General features: G+C 41.3%; 1 protein-coding gene across 23 annotated transcripts in view; it reads left to right on the top strand.

Moving 5' to 3' along the window:
* The window catches only part of neo1a (neogenin 1a), a 216,798-nt gene that overhangs the window by 178,887 nt on the left and 15,055 nt on the right, over window positions 1-22,856 (top strand). For 13 of the 23 annotated variants that reach the window (XM_078944221.1, XM_078944224.1, XM_011487714.4 and 10 more), the window contains exons 12-17: window positions 579-628; window positions 7,319-7,463; window positions 13,871-13,981; window positions 14,307-14,501; window positions 16,023-16,118; window positions 20,535-20,758. In XM_078944221.1, the coding sequence (XP_078800347.1) occupies window positions 579-628; window positions 7,319-7,463; window positions 13,871-13,981; window positions 14,307-14,501; window positions 16,023-16,118; window positions 20,535-20,758 (821 nt within the window). The remainder of the gene's footprint in view (window positions 1-578; window positions 629-7,318; window positions 7,464-13,870; window positions 13,982-14,306; window positions 14,502-16,022; window positions 16,119-20,534; window positions 20,759-22,856) is intronic. The other 10 variants (XM_078944218.1, XM_078944216.1, XM_078944222.1 and 7 more) reach the window with 1 other exon arrangement.

Below are 22,856 nucleotides of genomic sequence, written 5' to 3'. Positions count from 1 at the left end.
CACTTCCTGTTTTCATTGGTGTATTTTGTTTTTTTTTAGTCATTCCTTTTTACAGATGGTAATTTATGTTATAGCAATTTATTCCAATTGTTTTTACCATTTATCTTTAGGCCCTTCAGGCCTGACTTTGTTTCCAATTGTATAAAAATGTATTCTTCATTTTTTATTGTTGTTAGCAAAAATGTACCAAATAGAACAGCAAAAATTGCTGATAATCATAATTAATACTATCTATATCTCATAAATCAATGAGATCGCCAAAAATGTTTTGTGGAGTTCATCAGAGGGTCTAAAAACATCTTAATTCCTCAAAAAACTCTTAATTTCTGTCAATTATTTTGATGTAGTGCGCTTCACAGGGTAGAATCCAAGGTTATCAACTTTGCATATCCAAGGTTTTAGTATTCAAAATGCTCTTTTGAGAAGCAGAACATTGTTCTGCTGAATAAAGAAAAGCAAACGATATACAGAATTTAATAAGAAATGTTAACATTTTGGATCGACTGATGGTCTTTTTCAGTCTGACTGAACCAAAAAAACTTTAAAGTAACTTGATGAATGTTCTTTTTTCTTCACAGGTCCAAGCGCTCCTCCTCAGAACTTCACACTGGAAGTCCAGAACTCAAAGGTAAGACTTGATGTAGTTGATCGTATAAAATACTGTGCTAAATGGCTCCTAAATACCCACTCTTCACACACACACACATTTTTTTCTACCTTAATCAGACACGCACAGGTGCTGCTTGGTGACCGCCTGTAAACCACTGTGCAGCTGCCACTCAAGATCCACAAACACATACACGACCTCCAGGCTGGAGCGCCATGTTTTGCTCGCTGTGATTAGCTGCCGCAGACGCCCGTAGCCTCAGCTGGTTAAGAGGCTGTGTGAACTCTTATCGATTGGCTCATTGGCAGGAGACTCGCCTGTCAGAAGGTTTTATCCTGTATCCCTCCAGCTGTGCGGGTTGTGGCTTAAAGGCCTACAGCTTCATTCAGAATGGATATGGGGAGATCAAGATGTACTGAAAAGGACACTGGTGGAATGATCTGAGCATGTGCGGGTCAAAGCAAGTTCAAGTTAGGGGAAACTTAACTTTATGCAAGTAAATGACTGAGCTGTCTGACTAAAAGTTTCCATGTATAGATACTATTTATTTTATTAAAAACATCTACAGAGCGCTGAAAATGATTTTCAAAAAGAAAGAAATAACTTTTTCATTCAAAACAATTGAGCATTTTATGGCCATAGCTTACAATTTTTGTAGCATTTTTTTGTAAACAAACTAACATTTTGTGGGCACATAATACCAATTTGTGCAAACAAAATACTAATTTGTGGCCACAGAATGCTAATTTGTGCGCACAAAATACTAACCTGCTCCCAGAAATACTAATTTGTGGCCAAAAATGCTAATTTGTCACCACAGAATGCTAATTTTTGTGTCCAAAATACTACTAGAACAATATGTTGTGCTCACAAAATACAAATGTGTGTGCACAACATGCTAATTAAATACTCATTTGTACCCACAATATGCCAATTTATTGAGCTGAAACTACTAATTTACGCACAAGATGCTAAATTGTGGCCACAAGGTGCTTATTTGTTAACACAAATCCTTATTTTTGCAGACAAAATTCTAACTTATGTGCACAAAATAATAATATCTGGCAACAAAATATTAAATTGTGCTCTCAGAATACTAATTTGTGTGCACAAAATGTTAATTAAATACTCATTTGTAGCCACAAAATGCCAAGTTGTGCTCTCAAACTACTAATTTGCTTATTTATGCATGAGAAATACTAATTAATGTATACAAAATACTAATAAAGTACTAATTTGTGGTGACAAAATGTTGATATATGCACACAAAATACTAATTTGCATACTAGATACTAATTTGTGGCTGCAAAATGCGAACACTTAGTTTTTTCCCCAATGTCATGTCCAGAGCTACGTCTATCAAGATAGAATTTTCTAGTATTTTCCTCCATTTTTTTAAATCGTCAAAAAAAATCTATTAAATTGCAGCTGCTAACTTCCCAACAAGCTTGTGATTAGAACAGGAGCTGGACCTCTTCCTCCCATCTTTTGGGCCATTTGATCTTCAATGGCTGAGCTGCACGCCTATTTATTGTACATCTGCAGGGAGATGGATTAAGTTTTACAAAAGACGTTTCTCTTTTCTGACATGTAAGACAGCGAGAACAAAGAAGAAAGCAGCAAAAAGCAGATGCGGGGAAACCTCAGGGCGCGTGGATTGACTACAAAAACGGCAGACCGTCACTGGTCGATGCAAAGCTCAAGTGCAGAGGGGAGGAGGGGGATGGGGGTGTATGGAAGCCGACAGACAATCCTATCACGCACTTCCAGCCTGAGTGCAGACTGGCCACCCCTGCTGAGGGATGCTGTGCTGATATGTTCAGAGAGAAAACTTTCTGTGCTGATTCTATGAGGGAAATGAGGAGGATGCTCTTTGGGACCTAAACTGTAACTGTTTTCTAAATGATTCAATTAGACCGAGAACTATCATGTTTCAAACACTGAAAAGATGATTGGTCGTCCTTTATTACTAAACAAAAATGAAACAAAAACTTTTTTACTCTTTGGTTCCTCTGGGTTCAGCAAAAAGATTATAATTAAATTGCTGCCACCCTCAATAAATCAAATTCCTTCCATAACTTACAAAAAAATGCAAACAGGTTCAATTTTATTTAAGACTAATGAAGATATTTTCTTTACTTTGAAGCTCAATGAAAACACACTTAAGTACCAAAACTGAAATGATATCTGGCACTTGACCAATACAGATTGCTCTTAGGGGGGTTTTGTAATTACATCAACACGCCTCAACCAAACGACCCAACACCACCCCCACCTTCATCCAAACTGAGCTCTGAAGACAAATTCCATCTCATCAGGATACACTTTTAAACTCGTCTCTGTGTCAGAAACCGGAGGTTCCAAAATGCCAGAGATTGCGCTTGGTGGTGTAAATGTAGACATTTAATAGATAAACTGGAACATGACAAAGTAAAGGAGAAAAAAAATGGTGACAAACAGCTGATCTGACTATGAGGAGCTGAAAACAAGACGCTTAAGGGTAACTGAGCGAAATGAAGACGGCTGTGGATAAATATTAATCTTAAACCTGGTATGACTGACAGCGGGGGACAACTCAAAACAGGAAATGATCAAAACCCAAAAATGTATAACTGACAAATCCAAATGCAGGAGCACAATCCTCGCACCCTGTGTTTCACACTTTTTATGTAACAGTGCACTAACAACAGTTTGTTATTCATCTCCCTCAAACAGTTGTCTGTTGTCACAAAAAACCCTTCTTTGGTCGTCTCACCCCATGGAGAGCTCTAGATGCTTGTGAACATTTGCACTTTCTTCCCAAAGTTTGGAAAACCTGCAAAGGTTTCTGCAAACTTTACTTGTACTTTGTATATCTTTGTATGGCTGATCACAGATGTAAATGCTAAAAAAAAAATGGCAGCATAATTATTTAGGCTTAAATATAAATAATGAGCATTGATACCTGCAGGTGCTACACACAGAGTTGCATTGTGCACATAAAACCCAAGCAAAGTGGATTAATTATTCATGATTATTAAAACACAATTTATTCCAAATCATTTAAGACAGATTCAGATATTTTCAGAAAGGACAAATCATTTCTAATGCAGTTTAATATTTACATAAAGTCACCGAGGCTTAATATGGGGGATTATTGAGATACAGAGGAGTAAAAAGATTAGCATGAAGACGGTTGGATCCAGTCGTCGGCGCTGTACAGTCTGTCCAGTGACTGGAAAAGAAATCTGTGCCATCATTTCAACCACTTCCCTTTTGTCACCTTTTTTATTTAAATACTTATTTTACCTTCTAAAACAAGCACGACAATATTATGGCGAAGACTCTGATTTGTGATCGCTGGCATCACATTGGTCGCCAGGCTTTTAGAAAGGAATCACCCCAATCGCTGCTAAATGTGACACAACCTGATGACATCATCTGCGAATGGAATTTTATAACCAGTGTGCAATTGCATGCATATCACGCTATTAACCTACACTTTTTCCAAGCGGTTAGAATATGTGAGGGCGGAGCAAACTTTATCTAGCTCATGGTCGATTGCACGTTCCGGGACTTCAAAGACAGTTCATTCTAAATACAAGCGGGGTTATCCCTTCTATGGTCAATAATAGCTGTGACATCACGGCTTTGTTTTGGGTTAGTTCTATTAAGAACTACAAAGTCGCACATTGATGACATCACAGCAGCAATGGAGTGTGCTGCATACAGGGTCACCGAGAGTGATGTAAGATTTTCATGCAACTAAACAGTTGGATCCATGTTTTATTTTTGGGAACACGAAAATAGTTAAGATTAGAAAAGAGATTAACGAAATAAAAAAATAACAATGCGCTGATTTGTCTGTAATTCATTCATCAGGATTAATAATTTGACACCCCTAAAAAAATCAGGCTTGAAAAGTATAAACGCCACCCAGACGTTTGTTGCAGTGATCGCCAACGGTCGCAAGCATGGACTAGCAAGGACGCCATACAATTGATGCGATGGCCGATTGCTTTAAAGTACATAATTTCCATAGTTTCTCTCTTTCGCTCTTAGAGTTTACAGCTATTGCATGTCAGTGCAAAATGTTTATGTCAGTAGCCTCTCAAGATGTCAAGTCTAATAATCAATGTTTAAAAAACAAATTAATTTGAAGAAACATGGGGAATTATTAACACGTGGTGCCATTTTTACTTCTAGTCAGACAGAATATCTGTTTTTTTCCCTTCAAGGCAAGAATTAATTGTGTTTTTGATCTCATTTTGCCCCCTCATTTTTTTTCTTGGCATCTGCTTTCCTGCTTTCCCCAGTGGTATCACAAAGTCAATTAAACAGGTTTTCATGATTAAGGAGAAGCTGAGGAAAAAGTAACATATCTGACAAGCTGGAGCCTATAGTGTAAAAAGAAAAATGGAAATAATTGAATACACTTAACCCAATTTTAATTTGTGCTACTCCCCCGGCTCGGCAGGGGTGGAGCTTGTGCATGGTTTATGTATCTACCCAGGCTTTTGTGCGTCATTGTGACAGTGTGGAAGCAATAATTAACTCTCCTCCCATGCTGAGCTACCCCCCATCTATCTCTTTAAACACACACAGAAACTCTGATGCTCGTACCCCACAGCAGTGCATCCCGCCAAGAAAAGGCCTGAATCCATCTCTGCCTGAGTGTGTCTGCAAGCTGTACCTGAACACACACACACATGTGTGTACGCACATCGCGCTCATCAGGATACCTCTGTCTATTATTCATGTTTACTTCCTCCCAATGAGTCAATTTGCTCTCGTGTTTAGGCGGGTGTTTGTTTTTGTGAAGCACCACTGGCAGGAGGAGGTGAGAGTGTGGCAGAACAGAGGGCCTGCTGTTTACCGTACACATAAAGCAGAGCTGATAACACATGCACACAGCCTGCTTGTTGCATCTCTTTGTCTTTTTACTGCTCCGTTGTGCAACGATGGAAACTAAGCCTGAACATCACAAGTTTTCGTCCCACCTTTGTTACATCTCTGTTTGGTCTTTAGAGGCAGCAACAGAGGCTACAGTGGAGGAAAGAAGTGTTTGATGCGTTGCTGATTTTGTAGGTTTGCCAACATGAAAAGAAATGAACAGTCTGTCATCGTAATTGTAGGCTCAGTTTAACAGTGAGAGATAAAATGTCAAGAATGAGGGAAATAAGTTTTTAAACCCTCTTGCCAGAAAGAATTTGTGATAAAACCCTTATTAACAGCAGATAGGTCAGGCGTTTCTTGTAGTTGATGATCAGGTTTCTGCACATCAGGGGGAATTTTGGTCCACTCTTCTTTGCAAATGACTTTTGAATCATTCAGATTTGGTGGATGTCACTTGGCAACTCTGAGCTCCAGCTCTCTTTATAGGTTTTCTATAGGATTGAGTTCTGGAGACTGGATGGACCACACCATGACCTTGATATGTTTCTTCTTCAGCCATTACTTTGTTGTCTTGGCTGGATGTTTTTGGGGCATTATCCTGTTAGAAGACCCATCCACCACCAATTTTAAGCCTCCTGGTGGAAGAAAGGAGGTTCTTAGCCAGGATTTGACGGTGCATGGCACCTCCCATCTTACCATCCACAGGGGGGAGTAGTCCTGAGAAGGAAGACACCCCCAAACCATAATATTTCCACCTCCATGCTTGACAGTGGGGGATGGCGTTTTTGAGATCATAGGCAGCATTTCTCGTTTTCCAAACATGTCGGGTTGAGTCGATGCCAAAGGGCTCATTTTTGGTCTCATCTGACCACAGCACCTTCTCCTAATCCCTCTCTGAATTGTGAAAGTGTATGTTGGCAAACTTCAGGCGGGCCTGCAAATGTGTTTTGTTAAGCAGGAGAACTCTGAGCTCATCAACTAACTCCTGCCGTGTTGTTTTTATTTCTTACTGTTCTCATGATGATGGAAACCCCAACAGGTGAGATCTAATTTGGAGCCCAAGATTTATTGGTGAATTGATGGTTGTTGCACCAACAGTTGTCACCTTAACCTCCAGCTTCTTGCTGATGGTTTTGGAAGTCTTGTCCCTTAAATCCACTGAAAGCTCTTTAGCCTTTCCCATGTTGGAGAGTGTGGAGTCTGACTGACTGACGGATTCTGTGGATAGGTGTCTTTTCTACAGGTGATTAGTTCAAACAGGTGTCTTCGAGATGACAGGTTGATCAGGTTGATCAGGAGAGTTTAACTGTAAACCAGAACTCTATTGGTTACTAGGGGATTGAATACATTTCCCTCAATGAAATTTGAATACATGTATATACATTTTTAAAAGTGGATTTCTTGATGTTCTTTGGGATTTTCTATCTCACTGTTGAAATGAACCTACTGTTAAGATGACAGACTGTCAATTTGGCAAACCTACAAAATCAGCAAAGGATCAAAAACGTATTTCCTCCACTGCAAATGATGACTGATCCAGACTGAAGAAATAGGGTGATTTTGACAGTTGTTACTCTTCTGTTTTTATGCTTGGAACTTAAAATGTGTTTAACTTGTTTACTGGATAAACAACACCTTTTTTACTTGATAAAATGCATGACTATTTTAATAAATAAATAAGAAAGAACAGTGGTGTGTAAGGCCTCCAAAGTCTCCCCACACATGGGGCTGTGTGGGGAGGTGTGATGCAAGCTGCTAAACTGTTGGGTCTACAGCTGCAGTGTGCTAAATCTGACATCTCGCTTCTTTTAACCTCTCGAATAATTTCCCCCTCAGAGCATCATGCTTCGGTGGCAACCCCCGCCCCCCAGCGGCCAGAATGGAGAGATCATCAGCTACAAGATCAGATACCGGAAAGGATCCCGGAAGAGCGAATCTGCGGTTATCACTGCAGGCACCGAGCTTTACAAACTCATCGAAGGTGACCACTGTTGTTGCATTAACTGTGTTTTCAGGCTGAATTAAGATCTAAAATTTAGGAAATAGAAACATTTCAATTTTTTTGTTCATTTTTAAATTTGACTTCATAGTGTCCTGCAGACTTGTTAAAGTTACTAATGTGCCTTTTACCAATAACCAGTTCTATTGGTATTCAGACTGTTCCTTGTTTTTCACATATACTTGAGATTTATGATGAGAAACAGAACAAGGAAGCTTCTTGTAACATTTGAACATTTTTTTTCTAGGGATGCACAATATTATTGGAGAACTGCAAAATGAGTAACTAACAGAATTGTCCCGAACAAATAGTTTAGGTTTTTCTACAACCAGTATTTTAAAGGGACTATATCATGCAAAAATCTACTTTTTTAGCTTTTAAGTGTATTTTAATGTTAATTCCTCACAAAAAAACAACCCAAAAGCATAATTTTGATCCATTAACGCATCTCTCAGTATTTCTCTAAAAACCTGCACTCCGACAACAGCCAAACGAGCGGGTTCTCACATTTTGACGTCACAAAGTGAGGAACAGCCCCTTCCAGGAAGAGTCTGCTCCACCGGCACCGCCCCCAGGCTTAAGGCCCGTACACACCGGGACGAATATTCGCCAGCCGTTATTTGCCAGCGTTTTTCAACACGTTTTTTGTGTTCACACCCAGGCGATTTTCGCTGACTATGAGCCGAGCGAACGTGCAATTTCATTCTCTGACATTAGATGGCTTAATGTAAAACAGAAATACCCCCTGTACACAAGGTGGCGCTGCGCAACTTTACGCTTCTTAAAGTCGCTTTTCACTCAGAAGAAGAGAGCAAGTATTTATGCGCTTGTCAGAATCAAACAAAGAAAACATGAATATTTCAAGCACCAGTAGCTCTAGCTCCAGTTCCAGCGATGAAGAAATTATTGTTCTGTTGAATGATGAAAGACGCCGGAAAAGACGACGATTTTGGGTACATCCCATAGTTACGAGAAGAGAAGAACAGGGGGAGTTGTATCGACTGTTACAAGAGCTGAAAATGTATCATGAGCGTTTTCGGGGATATTTTAGAATGTCCGTCAGTGAGTGCATCTTCTTCGTCTTATTTCTTCGCGGCAGTAGACGCTACTTGGCGTATATCTTCTACGCCGTGACGTATGTCTGCTCAGCAAGACAGTTTTGTGTTTGAGCGCCCCCAATATGTGTTTTACTGTAACTTCAGAAGCTCCAGACACGTGTGCAAAAGCGCCATTCTCATTGGTCGTATAGTTTTTGACGCGGCGCGTCAAACCTAAAATACGAAACCGAGGCGTTTTTAAACAATGACGCTTTTCGCGTGGCTTTTTCGCGTCAGTGTGCACACTCACATTGGTGCCCTTTGTTTAGTCACGAGGCGTTAAACGTCAGCGAATATCGCGCGCGAAATTCGTTTGGTGTGTACGGGCCTTAACACACACACACTTCCCCCGTGAAGCTAACGAGGATCAGCTAAATTTTTTCCTTTTATATGCACAATATGCAAATCCATCTGTGCAAAAGTTTGGATGTTGTATGTTTTCGTGGGGGAAACGCAGACGCGCTGCCAAGGCCAACTCCAGGTTGACGTCATAAAATGGGCGGCACCCACGCAAAGGGAAAGGGCAGTGCCTGAGAGGTCGAGTCGTCTTACTTCTGGCATGGAAAAGAAACTCGGGAAAATAAATCCTATTTCATTAAAAATCATTATTTAGTGTGCCAAACGTAACATCATATATATAAAGGTTACTCTGAAAGGCTTAAGAAAAGGATGATGCATTAAATTGTGAAAAACAGATACCAAACATGTCGTTCTCAGTGTTTACTCATACACACCGGTGTGTAAATAGAGTAGAGCAACATATATTTCTCAGAAAAATAGTGTTATTAGCTTGAAAAGAAGAGACTCGCTTTTAAAACCTCAAGAAAAGAAGGTAAAAGGTTTTTTTAAAAAAAGCACTTATTAGCATAGTTTAAAGATATTGGCAATATAGTGAATTTCTGTGTTATTTTGCACATCAGTGAAGAGGTTGTTGTTGCCAAAAACACTAAACAGTGAGATGCTAGAGATTCAGTTAAATCAAATTTAATTTTCAAATCTGGTTAAAGTAAATTTTGTATGTTTTGTTAATGTTTTTTTAGATTATATATTAGAATAATCCGACAATCACAGTTTTTTTTCATTAGAATTGTTGAGTATCTGATTGAATTTCCATTCATCATGGTAGTTTGAATAGCAAGGTCCCCTAACAGGGTAGTCATGACAAAAAGACTAGAAAGGTTACAAACTCCTGGGTCTGTGTTAGTTTCTTTCCGAAAAGACAGTTGGTTACTTGATACACCAAACATCTACGAGGCAAACCACCAATCCATCCAAACTTTCTCTTTTCTCTGAGCATTTTGCATCTTGAACAAAAGGGTAAAGCAACAGGTTCTCAGACGTCCATCTCCCCTGCCTCCTCTTCTTCCTCCAGCTCATTCAGGGATGTGAACGGTGTTCCACAGGGCGGAAGGGAGACATGTGCTCGGTAAACCTACAGGAAGCAGAGCATCTTTTCCAGTTCGTTGGGTTAAAGAGTCTGGACAAAGCTATCCAGTTTTCTAGCTGTGCTTTCAAAATCCATTGGTTGGCTGCTTGGTGGTTTACTTGCTGACAGCTCATGTGTCCTCAGGCAAAACGCTTAAACCCCTGATGTGTGTCTGTGACAAACTCAGTAGTTCGCTTTGAAAAAATGTGAATAAAATATCCGATTCAGGAAGAATATGACTGTTGCTTGGAGGGAATAGGCAGTTTGTTCTTTTTTTTTAATTGACCTATGGCCTACATTCAATCTATTAAGACTTAGGCCATTAGTCTCCATTTTATCTGCACTTAACGTAGTTAAAGGTGCCTGGCACGTTGTGGAAATCCGGACATTCAGCCTCGAGTTGTGTTTTTTTATTCGCTAGTGTTTGTGTTGTTGTCAGGCTGGTGGTGGGTCTGACTTTCATGCTCACACTTTTAAATAGAGCTACATGCTTCACTCTGATACCATTACGCACCGCTCCCATCGAAGTATGCTCTGCTATCAGCAGAGAGACACACCAATGGGTATTAATATTGAATGTTGTCTCAGCAACTTTCAAGTGGCCCGGCCTCACGCTGCGCTCTGCATCAAAGAGAATATACACTTAAAAGTTGATTTTTGGAGATCATTCTGGGGGGCGAAACAGAGGGGTGTTTGTTGGTTCAAAAGCATTTAGATGGAGCCTAGCAGCCTCATAGGCAGGGATGGGTTGGCAGTCTTCAGAAGCTACCCCCCAGGGTTGCAGAGACAGCGGGTACAGGGAAGAACCACGACAGGATTAGCATGTTGCATGCAAATGGGACAATACGACGGTAATGACAAATTTTAAAGCAAATTAATGGAGTTACAAATCATTTGTCAGCAGGTGTTCCTCCTTCTTTGAATACCAAAGCCAGCACCCAGCAGAGTGCAGCACTCTTAAAGGGAGATGTGGCTCTGAAATATGAATGCACTGGCAGTGCGCTGCTTCTCTACACGTTCTTTAGGGTTTTATTTTTTATGCTACCTTCTATCACACAGGTTTGCTCAATAATTGATCTCGACAACATGATCTTTTTTTGTCAATCAAAACAGCTAATTTATGATTTATGATAGTAAGGTTAAAAAACTTGAATTAGCTTAGGCTCTTCAGATGGGTCCGTTATCTTGTCGTCCAATTTGAAACTTCTTAATCCTGGATGAACCCCCAATAATGTGACGCACCTCTTGTCTAGGGAAGGCAAAGAATAACAAAAAAAAATTCCAGGGGCCTCATTTATAAACGTTGCGTACGCACAAAAGAAGGCGTACGCCACTCTCTACGCAATAGTTGAGATTTATAAAAAGCAAACTTGACGGGAAAATGTGCGGTCCTTCACGCAAGCTCTGACCCAGGCGTACGCACAAAAACGGGTAAAATGAGAAACGGCGACGCCGTCGGCAGATGGAAGAAACACGTGAAAGTGAAAATGACAATACTGCCTCTCAGAAATAACATGAAGACTTCACAAAGCAAGTCTTACAATTAACAGCCTACACGAACACCCGTTGGACCGATCAGCAGTGAAACAAACAAAAAAAAAATCAAACGAAAATTACAACAGAAATTCAAATGAACACATATTTGCAAAAAGAAAAGTGAAATATTTTCTGCAATATTGGCATGTTGTGCAATTCATCCTCATAAATAATATATTTAACAGAACGAAATAATGTACAAAACTGACATTCCCGTCAATGTGTCCGTCTGGCGGAGCAGATATAGGTGCAATTAGACAGACAGATGGATAGATAGAGAGAGATGCATTAATTGTCCACTAGGGAAAGTTGTTTTCATAGTAAAACATTTCTTCATAAGCTACGGAATTATGGTATTCATGCATATGCCTTTAGTTTGTTTTATTTTTGATGAAACAATGTATGGCGTATGTCTCGACCATTAAGAAAGCAACAAGAAATTACATTTGCGCTGATCAGTTTCCCATTTCCACGTCGATTATTACCGTCATCTGCAGCTTGTCAGATGTAATTAAATGGAGGGAAATAAAATGCCCCATCACAATGCGTAATGACGCACAATGGCTGATCTTGCGCTCTTAGAAGATGTGGCAAATGGAAGAATTCGGAGTGAACGCATCTTTAGACAGCAAGGAGACTTGTTGGCAAACGAGGACGAGTGGCTTATGAGCCGGTTCCGACTTCCTCTGCGGGCTTTTGGGGTTGTGTCACCCGGTGCATCTGGCGCGTCGGTGTCCCCCTGCTCCTCAGTCACCACTCCACTTAAAAGGGATTCCCCAATTATTGCCGCCAGTCTCTCATCAGGAGGGGTCAGCTCCGGTGTCCCCCCCCCCCCCCCCCCCCCACACACACACACACACACACCCGTGGCAGACACGGGTGTGTGTGTGGGGGGGGGGGGGGGGGGGGGGGGTCAGCGCTAGACGTTTTTTTGCCTTGACTTTGATGTCCGACCTTTTCTTTTTTATTTCGGCCACGGTCCGAGGTTGTGAGGCTGCAGCATTTACAGCGTCTGCCGCCGTCTGCCACTCACGTGCCTTTTTGGCATTAGTAAGGCCACACTGTGCCCTCCAAACAGCACTTTTCTCCTCTTTTCCACCTCGCCAACGATAACTTCTACTTCACATTGAGTGAAGTTACGTTTTTTTGATTTTCTCTCCGTGTTTGCCATGGTTTCGCAATCAATGAATATTCATTTGTGGGCGTTTCACGGACTATTTATGGGCAACTATGGGCGTGTCATGAGGCCGCAAAAGCTGCGCAGCATTTAGAATTGGTTGTGATTTATTAAGAGAAAGATGCGTAGGATGTGCGTGCGCACGGTTTTATAACTCCGAATATTTCTGTGCGTACGCACATCCTATGTTTCATCCGTACGCCACTTCTGACGCAAATCCTACGCAAAGTTTTATAAATGAGGCCCCAGGTCCTCATCCAATCCTCATCTTCCAATCTCAAGCAACCACCAATCCTCCTCCCTCCAATCCAGAGTGGCCACCAGTACTGATTCCTACTGTCCAGAGCAGTGGTCCCAAACTTTTTTTACACCACGAACCGGTATGACGTCACAAAAAACTGTCACGGACCTGTCTCACAAGTACATGCGGATAATTATTGTAACAATACTACGATGATGGAGGAAAACAGACTTGACAAGTGAACCCTGAGCTTTTATTTTGACATGCATGTCATTGTACGTCACACAGGTGTCATCATCCTCTCCACTTCCCACACTCATGGTGCAAAAAAGAAGTACTGTCTATTAAATGTAGTTTTCTTTTTTGGAAGTTGAAGGCTCCTCTTCTGTCTCCTGGCTGGGCGATTTCCACTTGGCAAAGACATTTTCCAAAGACATTTGTTTTTTTACTCATTTTGCTAGCTCCTGGGTTATATTTTAGCGGTAACCTATCACGTGACCGAGAAGAGCACCTTGACCTGTGTCAAGAGTGACATAGACGGATGTAAACAGAGAATCTGGCAATTTTTCAAAATAAGACATCTTTCAGATTCCGAAATAAATAAAACGGAATTAATGTAAATTATTTATTCTTTCTCTGCGGCCCGGTACCAAATGACCCACGGACCGGTACCGGTCCGCGGCCCGCTGATCTAGAGCACCAGAAACAAAACAAAAAGAACCTACACAGCAGACAGAACTCTCACTTCATAACAACATGAAGACAAATGACAGCATCCACAATACAGAAGAAAAATAGAAAACACAATACGACAATGGTCGTAACGTCACCCACTTGGTGGAAGAAGTTTTAACAAAAATCAACCCTTTGAAGTCTAGATCTGAGTTTGACGTGTTTCTGGTTCCTGTGCAGGTCTGGACCCTGGAACAGAGTACTCCTTCAGGGTGTCGGCCATGACGGTGAACGGCACAGGACCCAACACTGAATGGACCACAGCAGAGACATTTGAAAGTGATCTCGATGGTAAGTTCATACGGTCAAAAGCAGAACCCTTTATCTGCTCGCATCCTCCTGCTGAGCTACTAACTATCATTTAAGTCATTTATTTCAATAGGATGGTTTCTCTCTTTTTTGGGGGTTTGTTGTTTTGAATGTATAATTTCCAATGTATTGTTTTTTTAATGTGTGTATTTGATGTAGGTTTTAATGGTGTATGTATTTTTATGACGCATATATTCTTTTAAGCGGACTCCAGGAAGAGTAGTCCTACCTTTGGTTAAGATGGGGATCCTTAACTAACTAACTAACTAACCAACTAACGTTTTTTTTTCTATATCTTCATTATCAGAATCCCGGGTTCCGGACCAGCCCAGCTCCCTGCACGTCCGCCCGCTGGTCAACAGTATCGTGGTGAGCTGGACGCCCCCGGAGAACCAGGACATCGTTGTGCGCGGGTACACCATCGACTATGGCATCGGAAGTCCTCATTCTCAGACCATCAAAGTGGACTACAAGCAGCGCTACTACACCATTGAGAACCTCAGTAAGAACCGCCCCTGCCAGTCACTGTGCACTAAAACATGTTATCCATTTTTCTGCCCTCAGTTTTAGCTTGTATGGATTCTAATGCTTTATTCCTAAACAGACTTTTATTATCAGTTTGTTCTCTTCCCTAATTCAGCGATGTAATCTGATCCAACACTTCCAATCAGTGGCTGAAATGAGCTGGGAGAGTCGTGTCAGTCTGTGACAAGAAATGTAGACATTCAAAACATTTATCTTTCTTGGATAGATGAACGTGTCACATTTGATTTAATGTGTCAGCTCTAAATAATAAAAACAGAAACCCATGAACACTATGAAATTAATTATGAGTGACTATTAAGAGAATTAATTAGATCTTCTCAGCCACATGCCTGAATTCGCTAATTACTCTGATTGGTCTAATGGGGACAGAGCTGCTGAAGGTCATAATATTCAGATAAAACAAATCAGTTTCTAAACAAAGAAAACATTATGTTGTATTTTTTTAAATAATCGTCTGGCTTTCATTTTTCCTTTTTGTTCAGATTGAATTTTTATTTTTAATTTTTTCCTCCGTTCCTGCTAACTTGTAATATTTGTGGGCAATACCTGCATAAGATACAATCAACTTTATTGATCTAACATTACGGAGATTTACGTGTTAAGTAACGACATTGCAGCATGGGGCATAAAGGGGTAACTGCAAGAAGAAAAGAAAGAGGTGGGGCAAAAACATGAAGGCTGTTAAATGAAGGTTTTTTTTGATAATATCTACAATTATAATTAAATCCATGAGAGGCATTGTATGGCCATCGTCGCCCCCCCCTTTTGACCAGCCCTCACTTGCAAAGCAGCTGCTACACACCGCTCACTACCCCCCTCTTCCCCCAGCACCCCGGTCAGAGCTGCATGTCCAAACTGTCAATGATTCATTTTCGCTGGGGACTACTCATCTGCAAAGTTTGGTGGGTTTCTGACAAGTAGGAAAGAAAATTGACAAAAAGAATGTGGTCCTTGCAATCCAGGACTGCTGCGGGCCAGAATACATATCTGGAGGAATTACTTTTGATCTTGTGTGTAGTTTGTTTTGTTGTCATCTAAATTGTCTCAAGCATGCTGTGCACACCGTAAGTAATCCACTTTTTGCGTGCTATATTCATGTTTATCTTTATTTCTTTTATCGATTTCTTTCAAAATAAATATTGTTCTATTTATTTCCATTGCTTTTCCAAGTAAATTTGACATGCATTGTGGGAGGTGTAGTCCAGTTTTATACTTGATTAACTCTGCTACATTTGGCTGCCTGGGCCCTGAGTTTGACACATGCAATGGACACGACTGCCGTTACTTGCTGCAGAAGAAGTGTCAAAACTTGAATTGTCCAAAAGAAGGATGAGCTTTAAAAATCTCCCAAAAATAATTGGATGTGTGCATAACAGAAGTTGTCAATTGTGAATTATTACTAGGATCAGGATTATTGTTGTTAAACTATAATAAAATTGAAATCATGAATTGAAAATTGTGCCTTCTTCTCTTGCAGATCCCAGCTCTCAGTATGTGATCACACTGAAAGCATTCAACAACGTGGGCGAGGGGATCCCTTTATACGAGAGTACTGCCACCAGAGCACAGTCAGGTAGGAGGGACAGGCCTTTGAAGAGACATTTCTGAATACACAAACAGTGGGACACTCAATGCACTGATATATTCAAACTTAACAGCTCTGGATAGCACACCTTTCCAAGAAGTTTCAATCTGCACACTGAAGGAGATTGAGCTGACATTTGCCTTTGCCCTCTATCTAACCTGGCATCTGCACCACACAGAATGACCCTCAGCTGTAATTTATAAAGAAGTAAAGAGGTCATGGGTCAGCCTGAGAGCTTTAATTACCACTCCTCATCATGACCGCAAGTATACTTAAGTGTCTTTTTAATCAAACCCTCATATGTTGCCCTGGAGTTTTCTACAAGGCCTGATAATTACAATGCAGGAAGTAGGCTCACTGAATGTTGAAGCAGACTTTTGAGTTGGCCAAGAATATGCTGTGAAAAGCAGTTTAGCTCTACAGAGACGACTAATAAACTGCAATATCGCATCATTCTGACAACAGTAGAAAATGTGTGAAGGCTTTAATAAGTGTGATTTATTGATGTTGTATGGGTTGTAAGCTGGTTAAAACAAACAATTTACTGTTTGTCATCCGAGTTTGACTGGTCCATCCCGTTCATCTGCATTAGTGAGTGACCATGTGGAGACCTAGACAAGCCTCTTGCCATCCAAAAAGAACAATTTTTAAACATTTATCTTATTTTTTGGACTGTAAAATCGCTCTGGGGTATAGGTCGCAGCAGCAAAAAACATAATAAAGAAGAAAATAATCACCTATAAGTCACATTTGGGGAGAAATTAATCTTGACAGGCAAATCATAATAACAGAATAGATAACAATAACAGACTGAATATTGGCACGCTTCACTACCATAACACACTCATGCTTATTTAGCTTCATGAAACATGAGAGGAATCTAGTATATTAGTGGGACATAAGAACAGTTATTCAGATGACCATAGCATAAAGAACATGCTAATAAGTCAACTAAGTTTAAATTACTGACTTGGTTGAATTCTTCATCATCTGTGTCGCTTTAGAACGATTCTGCCAAACCTGGAGTAAGACTGAGCGGCACTTCTTCTTCTACCCAAATACTGATACACACACGCCTACAGTGCCCTCTAGTGATGTTGCTATTTATTTACTTAAAAATCACATATAAGCCGCACCTGAGTAAACGTCCCACCCCCGGTCAGACTATGCAAAAAATGCTACTTATACACTGAAAATACAGTAGCTGATAAGCTAAACCACTAAAAAAAAAAACACTACGATATTGATCTTTGTTTTTATATGAAAAAACAACTCTACAGATTTAGGATTTTGGGGTCAAATATGAAACAACCCAAACAACTGTTTGTTTATGACAGTTTGGTCTTGTGTATCCAGTATCACCTGGCCTCCATGAAGCCATAGTTGTGTCTTTGCTCTTCCTCTGAAGTACAACAAACCAGCTTTGTTCGATTAGCCAAAGAATCCGACCATCCTGCTTGGCTGCCCGCCAGGCGATGCATAATTCGTTAAGCCTCAGATCACGACCCTGTTAGCAATTAGAAGTAGAGCTTAAGTCCCAATCCCGGCTGCTTAACAAATGATCTTAAAGTGCAAAACGCTGCCAGTTAGACTGCATGTTGGCAGCGCTGACACAGTTTATGTGACAGATCCAGCAGACTAGGAGCCGCGCTCCCTGCAGTGTCCCAGAATGTAGACTGCACCTAGACCCCCCCTCATCCCATCCAGCCTCCTGCCTTGATCGCTGCAGTTTGCCTCCTGCCTCAGTGTTTCACCAGCAAGTATGAGAGGGGCGGGGTGCCTGGTGACATGATTCACGTCAACATGCTTCAAGGTGGTGCAGGCGGTTGGGGGGGGCTTTAGGCTACACACACACCCACAGACTGTCATGCTTCTCTCTAAGAAGCTTCTTCACACCAACATGCAACTGTGCGCTCACGCAGACCCCCTGTGGTGACTTTGGCAACCCTTCGTCAGATCCAAACGTTCCCTCTCAAAGCAGAACCAAAAGCCCACCACCGCCTTGTGCTGCTGAATCCTCGGGGGCGCGTTCCCTTCCTGCCAGTTTGTTCAAGTCGGCGTTTAAAAGCTGACCTACATATTACTTTTCTCTTGAAGAAGGCAGCGGAGAAAAACTTGCCGAACTTGGGCTGAACGAGAGCTGCATTGTTTTCTGTCTGATAGTGTGACAGCTTAATTGTTGGAAATGAGACGTTTCAGCTAATGAATGTTTTTAAAGCCAGGCGGCCTCGTTCCTGCAGCTCCATACTGCAGGCTTTAGTCACCCTCATCCACCACACAAACGTTTGCAAACATGCACACACCCTCCCTCACTGCTGGGAGTACATTTAGGACACCAAAAGTTGTCAAATGGACAAAGACAGAAAGAAACGGAAAAACAATGAATCAAAGAAGAGAGGCTTCTTGGGTGACTGAGCAAGTATTTTAGATTTTTTTTTCCTCCTGGATTGGAAGCTGTGAAATCTCCAGCCCAGAATCTCATCTTGAAACATTTATTTTCTCAGCAGTGTTTGCCAGGAGCTGCTTGTTAGCGCCCCTCTTTTGCTTTAGACACTGTGCTTTATGGGCTGGAATAGACGGGGACACAAACAACCTAGAGTGTTCTTTACGAAAGCTCATACCTGCTTACAGTTTCTCTTATGTACACAACGGGCATGTGATGCCCATTCTCGAGGAAACATTTAGCCCTTGGTGTTCACACTGGAGGAGCAGGGAGGGGCCTCTTCTTCTTTTTTTCTACTCTTTACTAGTGCATTTACACCACCTATATTTGGACGAAGTTTGGTGCAAAATGTCAAAGTTGTGTAATTTTGATCCAGGCTTGTTCTTTCACAGCTCCATTCCAATATATGAAAAGCTTGGTGTGGTAGAATTCTAGCCAGACACAAACCGCAATTATTAATGTCCCCTTCGGGATTAATTTTCAAACACATTTGGCACTTCTGTGAATTAATGGGGACCCAATCTATACAGGACTACCAAATCCAAGTCCCTGATTGGTCCAAGTTTGACCTAATTTAACTTTTAATTTGTATTTAAGGGCTCCATGTTTTGTATAGAGAGCCCAAAAATGCTTAGAACAAAATAGAATAGAATAGAATAACTTTATTTCTACAGCCCTTTTCGCAGAAAGAAATCATTGCCTTTTACAAAAAGACAGCAAAAAATCAAACCAAAACACAGAGACGTAGTAAAATCTAATAAAAGTCTAAATAAAAGTTAGAAAATAAATCACTGACTAAAATTAACTAAAAGCTCCCCTGAATAAAATTGTCTTGACCTTGGATTCAAAACACTCAACGGAGTCAATCTGTCACAGCAACAATGGGAGTTTCAAAGATGAGGAGCAACGGCTTGAAAGGAGAGATCACCTCTTTTCTTAAAGCGGGTTTTTGGAATGCTTAAAAGATGTGGGTGGGAAGACCTCAAGGACAGAAGGACCGGGCCAAAGCGTATGAAGTTAAATGGTCAGAGATGTACATCGAGGTTTGACCATGCAGAAACTTGAGTAGCTATGCATGGATGCAAAAGTTTTGAGCGCAGAAGCCTGAACCGCACATTTATGCGCGTTTACATAGACTTTTCATTAAAAATGGTCGCTTGAACGGGTGGTTGCAGAGAGCTGTGTGAATGTAGCATGAGACCCATGATCACTGTTGAAGGTCTTCGGGGGCTGAGTAAAAATCCCTGTCCAAGTTACTTTAATGTCAAACATCAGCCGGGGCAGAGTTTCCTGTGGCCTTTAAGCAGAGCGATTCAGTCAGGCTTTGGAGTGCTGAACACTTTTTATCCTGAGATAAGAAGCGGCACATCCATATCCATTTCCTGAAGACTCCAAACTCCAAGTTCTGTGTTTCTCTGTTCCTACACTGTGCACCGTCTCTGAAAAGCCTATTAATAGTAATAGATACATTAAAAAATTTGATGTGATAGTGTGCAAATCTGCCTCCGCTCTGGTTTTCCATTTATCTATACCTTTTCACATGCATAGATAACCTCATCTTCTCTCTCTTATAGCGCCTCAGTAACTATTGATAGAGCATCACGTGATGTTCAGTCGCTTCTTTATAGCCACCAAGTCTGTAGATTTGTCCTTCTTTAGAGGTCAGTGTCTGTTTTCCTAATAGAATTTCTCTCTTTCTTTTCACCCTTGTCAATCCTACCCTTGTGGTATCTGTACAACACCCTACCACTCCCTTCCAACCCTACAACCATCGTCCATCCGTTTTAATGCATTAACCTTGTTTTCGTTTCTCCATGTCCCTTCCCGCATTGTTTTTATTTTTCATCACAACCCGATCCACCACATAACGCTCCTCCCCACGTTTTTGTTTTTGCTCATTTCAATTTGTGTGCATGTGGGTTTGCTGCCTGGCACGCAAATCCTCCCCGCTCCTCCCGTAGACCCTGATGTTGACTTGTACGAACTCTTCCCTGCTCCATACACCCCAGTACCAGACCATACTCCCATGATGCCTCCTGTGGGTGTCCAGGCGTCCGTGCTAACCCACGACACCATCAAGGTGACCTGGGCAGACAACACACTGCCTAAGAACCAAAAGATCACGGACAACCGCTTCTACACGGTGCGATGGAAGACCAACATCCCTGCCAACACCAAAGTGAAGGTGAGAGCTTCGTCTTTGTCATTACAGATAAAGCCATGTTTTTTTGAAGTTCTCTTTCAATTTTTTGTCTTAAGCCTAGCTGTGTGTCCATTGACTAAGAAATTAGGGACATTGTCTTTGCAATAATACACTTTTCTAATGGAAACACGACAATTTAGCAAAAACTGGCATTTATCAAAAAAGCCTTTTTGGGCTTGGAGAAGGTAGTTTTTCGGAGGCGGATTGAAATGGACATGTTTCGTAAAACTGCAATGGAAACACTTTTTTCCAATTAAATGAGTCACATGACCACAGGTGGCCAGTTTGTTGATAGCGATGACAATGCGCTTCTTGGTGGGAACTAGCCTTCCTGGGCGTCACAGGAGGCCCCACAGCATCACACACTTCTTCCAAATTTGAGCTTGTCATACAGAATTGGTGGATCCACAGCTTCTATGTAAAAAAAGCAACCACAATTTCTCAAAATCGCTTTATCTGTAGCCGCTCCCACGTGTAAGGAGCTTTCCACTCCATGGCCTGAATAATACGCCGTCTCCTTTGATAGATGATGATGAGCGCTAGTGGCGTGGCAGAAATATTAACGTATTTGCTGTAAATCAAAGCATTGTTCACATCTGTCAACATGTTTTTGAATGACTTATCTCAGGAGTTGTTTTGTGTTTAATTACATAATTTTCCATTTTGTGCACGGTGCCACAGTGTGCTTAAACCTGAGCACAGCTGTAAGTAGATGATTTGCAACTCACAAAAACAGCTCAAAGCCCTCCTCTGACAGAAATACAGCCTGGAAGAGCATTTGTTTATGCTGCAGTCATGAACAGTATAATCACACTTCATCTAATTTCATGCTCAGCAGGATGACGGTTTGGAGGAGACACAAGTGCAGCTGTTTTGACACACAAACTCTCGACAATGTCGGAAAGATTAAACCTCTAAAATTTACTCCAGAATGTTCATTTTCACACAAGACGATCCCCCCCCCCCCCCCCCCCCCTGCACCTGGATGAAATATACAGCAGCTGCAGAGATCGCTGTGTTTGTTTGCAGGTGTCATGTGACAATAATGACTGTTTTTGCGCATCTATGGACAGATGTGTAGCAACAGATCTGCAGGAAAATGCAGGAGTATTTTGAAGCAGTAGCTGGCCTTGGCTGCTATGCACCTCGGGGGGCAAAGTGGTTTCTATTTTCATATCAAGTATTTATGATGAGAGGGGTTTTAAGATGCACAGGGTTGTGCAACATTTATCAAGTAATCAGAAGTAACTGAGGATCATTTGTAGGAAGGCTTTCAGAAGGAAGCAGAAGTGAAGGATGACTTTGCTCCTGTGGGTTTAGTGAGTTCATACGTCCAAAATCACTGAGTAAGCACAAACAAACCATTAGTCTGTAAGTGATCCTTAATGACCAAGTTAGAATTGTTTTTATTATTTAATAAAAGTTTGTCAAAAGGTTTTATCTGAAAAACTGGATTCTCATGGCAGACGATGCACGTTTGTGTGCAGGATTGCACACCTGCGACAGGGCAGAGCTCAGATAAAGCGCTGCATTTACTGATTAATTATTCAACAAGGACAAGACAAACTGAGAAGCAGAAAAAAAAAAAAAGGATTGGGTAGACCTGACAGCGCAGACTCACGTGCACAAACAAAATAAGTGAAGCCGAGAAGTCCTGCAGAGGATGCTCCTTTGCTGCTCTTTTGGCTGTTTATGGCTTTCATACACAAGCTGTTTCTCTGCCTTCTTGATTTATTTTGTGTTGTTGAGAAGGATGTGGAAGGATTAAAGAAGTCCAAAGTCTATCAGAAAGGCCCTGGTCTCTGAGAACGTAATGTTAAATGTCCGTGTCTTTAGTGAGGTTTCCCCAACAGAAACGCCTTCCCCTTAAAGTCTCTGCATGAGCGGCTGGAACCAGACGGAGACGGCCTTGTGCATTATTGAAGGGACGGCTGCTTTTAAACTGACTGCATGTTTCTCCTATCCCACTGCCCTCGGTGTGACAGCCCCCAGAGGAGATCTGAGCTTTTGTAATTGCACGCTAAACTAGTTTTAAACAAAACCCTTTTCGTGTCTCAACTCTTAGGTTGATCCTGGAAAT

This window comes from Oryzias latipes, chromosome 3 (assembly GCF_053564925.1).
Source record: "Oryzias latipes strain Hd-rR chromosome 3, Olatipes_Hd-rR_3.1".
Lineage (NCBI taxonomy): Eukaryota > Metazoa > Chordata > Actinopteri > Beloniformes > Adrianichthyidae > Oryzias > Oryzias latipes.
Note: the sequence above shows the minus strand (reverse complement) of the source record. Positions and strands in the feature narration are given on the sequence as shown.